Consider the following 5,167-nt stretch of genomic DNA (forward strand, 5'->3'; position numbering starts at 1 on the left):
AAAATTAAATTTTTGGTGAACCAATACAGCTGGAATCCTGAAATTTGGCCTTAGGGTTACTGTTGGGATGTAGGATTCGGTTACGTAGAATATTGTGGACTTTTATACTAATGTGTACAAAATGATACTAAATGTGGATTTGGGTGAACCGATAGAGCTGGAATCTTAAAATTTGGTGTTAGGATCACTGTTGGAGTGTAGGATTGTGCTTTGTAGGAAGTTCTGGAAATTCATACTAATGTGTACTAAATTTTGTACAATTTAAATTTTGGTTGATTGGGATATGTAGAAAGTTTTGGAAATTTGTACCAATGTGTACAAAATGGTAACAAATAAGGTTTTAAGTGAACCGATAGAGCTAGAATCTCGAAATTTGAAGTTAGGATCACTGTTGGGGTGTAGAATTCAGGTATGTATAAAGTTTTGGAAATTCGTACTAATGTGTAGAAACTGGTACACAATTTGGATTTAGGTAAACCGATAGAGCTAGAATCTTGACATGTGAAGTTAGGATCACTTTTGGGGTGTTGGGGGTATATGGAATGTTTTGGATTTGACCCAGGGTGCGAAGAATGATTAAAATACACTCTTTCTCACGAATGCTCACGGGCGAGAATTCGAATGTTTCCTATTTATCGCGAATGATAATATTATAATGATAACACAAGCATTTGCATTATCTCGCGAAAGCATTGTACGAAAAATTCAAGAAGATAAACTTTCGCTGCAAGCGTCGTCGATTAATTCTCTCGCGAGCATTCTTTGCTGGAGAATAAAAGTTTTATCGTAAAACTTTATGGCGAACATTTCAGTAGAACATTCTGAGCCGCTTTAACCCCGTTTTGAAAATGTTTTCAATCACTTCTGGAAAAGGGGACCAAAAAGACCCCTTCAATGAGCCGGTAGAGGATTAAAGTTGTATAGCAAAATATTCTCCGATATTTTATCAGTAATATTACCGAAGACACTATATACCTAAAATGCAAGAATTTCATGAAATCATAATTCGAAAGTGATAACAATTCTAGAAAATGGGGGAATATTGTCCCCCCCTTTTTAGGTTACCTCCCGACGTAAACATTCAAAACGCCGATACACGTGTCTTCTTTTTTTAGCCCCTCTTTCATAATAAGTTGGAATTTCCCGGTAATTATCAAAAAAATTAAATTTGTCGCACAGTTTAATTTATTTGCAAATAATTCAAAATTTGTTATAGTTTGTTGTTATTTTTTTCTTATTATTTGAAATAAGATATAAATGGGTCATTGTTCTATAGTTTTTCAGCAGATTAATCTGTGTTGTAATTGTGTTTCCCAAAAGAGAGAATGTACTCAAAAGCTTTCCATTTGCAAAGTAGAAACTGCGGCAATGACATTGATCTTGAGTAGCATACACACTGTTTTTTAAATTTTGAGAGAGTAGTTTATTCTCGTATGTAAATAAAAAAATATTTTCAAAATTTATAGGGTTGCCATTACAATGTTAGTTCGCACACTTATAATAAAAATCTTTTTAATTATTGTTGTTATCATCAATTTAGTTCTTGGTTAAAAAAGCAAATCTTAAATTTATTCTGTATATGAAATAGTTATATTGAATGATAATGCAATTCATAGTTGCGTGAACAGCTTATCAATAAGAGTCCAAATTGGCAGGCGTACGTATTTGCCTTTATGTTATATTTGAAAATATTAAGCTTTTTTGTTTAAAAAAGCTTGTATTGAGTGTACCGACACAAGAGTGTACCGACAAAATATAACTACTTGATGCGTCTCATATATATTTTAGTCAAATGACAACACGATTTTAAACTTTGGCCACAGTACAATTTATAATAGTCTTACCGACATGATAGGATGATGATCGCTAAACGATATTTTATTTTATGTGGACTAAGTTAAATTATCGATATCGACGATAAGTTCGTCCATACCAAATTTGAGAAGCGTCCTTAACCATTAAGAACTTCGAATGTCGCATTAGAGACATGAAAATAGAGCGAGACCTTTTATGAGGTTTACCCCAAAACGTGTTTTTATTCACTGGAAATCCTATATGCATCAAAGTGCCGATAATATAGGCACTTCGTAGAAATTCGTTTAAAAATTTAGTAACACCGAAAATGGGTGGTATCATTTTGTGGATAATACATCGCAACTTGTACTTATATAGCAAAAGTTTTGCAAACATGTGTTTTACCATCCAATATCCTGGAATTCCAAATTAGAGCCATTACAATAAGAAAATGCAGGTAAAACCTTAAAATTGCTTAGATTGACGATTGAAATTCTCAAAAGAGAGATCAACATTGATGTTTTTGATGTGGTGATACCGCTATGTGAAGCCAAAATGCTGAATTACAGCCAATTCGGTGAAAAAAAACTTGTCCAAAATCCTTGGAATACCGAATACTTGGGGGTACCATTAAATGGGGGCTTCCGTGAATCTTGGGTCAAACTTAAGCTTGGAGATGTGCTACACAATGAGAACCCAAAATACCAAATTACATTCGGTTGGAAAACGTGTCCATAATAATACATAATAATATATTGGGAAATATCGTTATATGGGGGCTACCCTGAAACTTGGGTCAATATTAGTAGTACGGATATGTGATATTCAATGATAACTCACAAAACAAATTTCAACCAATTCGGTTGGAAAACGTGTACAAAATCTCCAAAATACTGAATATTGGGATGACCCTTGTACGGAGGCTACCCGGACACTTGGGTCAATAATAATTATTTTTGGTATGGAGGTTTGCTATATAATTAGAACGGATATGACTAAATCTACATTGAATTCTATTGGCGGATTCTCATTGGATAGAAAATTTCCCTACTAAAACCCATAATATTGACATTAATTTCTAGGTGGACCTCATATAACAGTACCCCAAATTTTCGGCACGACTTTCCAACTGGTTTCACTACTATCACGCCATTTAACACATTAGTTTCTAGGTAGACCCCATATAACAGTACCCAAATTTTCGGGACGACTTTCTTACTGGTTTCACTACTATCACGCCATTTAAGACATTTCAAATATCACAAAATTTGTCAAATTTTGTTTTATAAAATATTCGGTTCACCCTAATGTATTACTTTGGGGCTTTATAATTGTTGTCATCATAAAACAAGTTTGTATTTATTATTTAGTTTTCGTCTGAAGGGCTAATGGACAAGTTGATAATTTAAAGCAAACAAAAATAGCCGCTACGACACGCAAAAAATATGACGGAAAATAATAACGTACCATCATGGATTCAAGCAAATCTCTTTGAAAAAATCTTACGCGATACAATACCAAATTTTAAAGAAATTAAAAATTTCAAAGCCTTCAATGCTTTGCCACCGGGAGAAAATTATGCCACGGTCATGCTGAAACTCCAATTTGAAGTGGAACTCAACGATGGAACCGCTATGACAGATACACTAATGATGAAAGTCCCCCATGACACCGAGTTATATCGTGAGGAAATATCCAAATGGCAAATGTTCACCATTGAAGCTTTGACATATAACGACTTTGTCAGGGAGTTTGAACAAATGTACCGGGAAGTGGGATTAAATATAAAATTAAGTCCACAATCCTATCAAATACCCATCGAAGAGGAATACATTTTGCTGGAAGATTTAAAAAAGCAGGGTTTTCGTAACACTAAACGGCAAGATGGTTTAAATATCGATCATTGTAAATTGGTACTCAAGAAGCTGGCTCAGTGGCATGCAGCCTCTGCGGTAAGAATTGAACGCAAAGGCCACTATCCACAGGAATATGTTCAAGGCCTAATCAATAAAAAGGGTTTTGAATTCTTTCGAACTGTAATGCAAACATGTGCCAAAAATGCTGTTAAATCTGCCAAAACTCTACCCGGACATGAATTATATTTAGAGCAAATGGCCAAATTGGGAGAGACATTTACGGAGAATTTCTATGAAAAGACCGCAGCCGATCCTAACGAATTTAATGTCTTAAATCATGGAGATACCTGGAGCAATAATATTATGTTCCAATATGATGAGCAGGACAATGTCAAAGAGTGTTACTTTGTTGATCTGCAGATTCCAAAATATGGTTCATTAGCTCAAGATGTTCTCTATTTTCTAATGACATCATCGCAACTGGAGGTGAAAATAAATTGTTTCGATGAATTGATACGTTATTACCACGGGCATTTGAAGACACACTTGCAATTGTTGAAATATTCCAAGGCAATACCCACTCTGGGTGATATACATCGAGTACTGATAAACAATAGCAGCACTTGGGGTAAGTTGGTCACTACTTATTTGATAGAGAATATATTAAAATGTGTATAAACTTTTATACATTTTTCAGCTGTATTTGCTTTGTGGAACGTCTTACCAGCTGTTCTGGCACCTCCGTCCAAAGATGCCAATGTTGATAATCTAGTTGGAGATAGCGAAGAAAGTAATAAATTTAAAGAGCTGATATATTTCAATGACAACATAAGGAAGCATTACGAACTTGTATTTCCCTGGTTATACCATAGGGGTGCATTTGATTTGTAATAAATGTTAGTATAAAGCAATTGTAATTAAAGAAAATACATAAAATAATGAACATAAAGTTTTAGAAGAAATTGTAACAAGTAAAATCGTTTGATACCTTTATATTTGTTGGGCTGTGTTTGTTGATACCCAATGAGAACGAAATTACAACCAATTTGGGTATAAAATGCACCCACAATCCCCAAAATACAGAATATTGGAGATAATTTTTAGCACGAAGACCTACTACCCAATTTGAATTCAAAATACGAATAGGTTGAAAACGTGTCCAAATTATACCTAATATCGATAGTATTTATAATTTGTTGATTCTCGTGCACAGAAAAAACATTTAATTAATATTTTTATTGGAAAATAGTCATATAGTTTCATAATCTCATTCATAGTTATTTTTCCATATTGTACATGTACCTCGCTTTGAATACAATTAGAAATTCTAATAAACATTAGAAAGCCACAATTTTCTCCTAAAATGTAAACATTTCATTAATATCACAACTTTTTTCCTACTTCGTTCTATTTACATCTCTCTCTCTCTCTTTCTCACACTCTTTTTTTCAACAAAAACAAAGATATCCCTCCCCAAGAGAAAAAAACACGATATGTTAATATCTACAATATCCTGT

The 5,167-nt window shown here is 33.7% G+C and overlaps 1 protein-coding gene across 1 annotated transcript; it reads left to right on the plus strand.

The window, feature by feature from the left end:
• The first annotated feature begins 3,236 nt into the window (after window positions 1-3,236).
• Window positions 3,237-4,541, plus strand: LOC133335442 (uncharacterized). The gene is made up of 2 exons (XM_061543715.1): window positions 3,237-4,278; window positions 4,348-4,541. The coding sequence occupies exons 1-2, from the start codon at window positions 3,240-3,242 to the stop codon at window positions 4,539-4,541; spliced, it is 1,233 nt and encodes a 410-aa protein (XP_061399699.1). The 5' UTR covers window positions 3,237-3,239.
• The last annotated feature ends 626 nt before the right edge of the window (window positions 4,542-5,167 follow it).

Source organism: Musca vetustissima, unplaced genomic scaffold, assembly GCF_032173495.1.
Source record: "Musca vetustissima isolate MV318-11 ecotype Yass unplaced genomic scaffold, APGP_CSIRO_Mvet_v1 utg76473, whole genome shotgun sequence".
Classification (NCBI taxonomy): domain Eukaryota; kingdom Metazoa; phylum Arthropoda; class Insecta; order Diptera; family Muscidae; genus Musca; species Musca vetustissima.

Coding starts and splice junctions, on each gene's coding strand:
- LOC133335442 (XM_061543715.1), top strand. CDS start 3,240: ATGACGGAAAATAATAACGTACCATCATGGATTCAAGCAAATCTCTTT. Junction 4,279..4,347: donor AAACAATAGCAGCACTTGGG/GTAAGTTGGTCA, acceptor TACATTTTTCAG/CTGTATTTGCTTTGTGGAAC.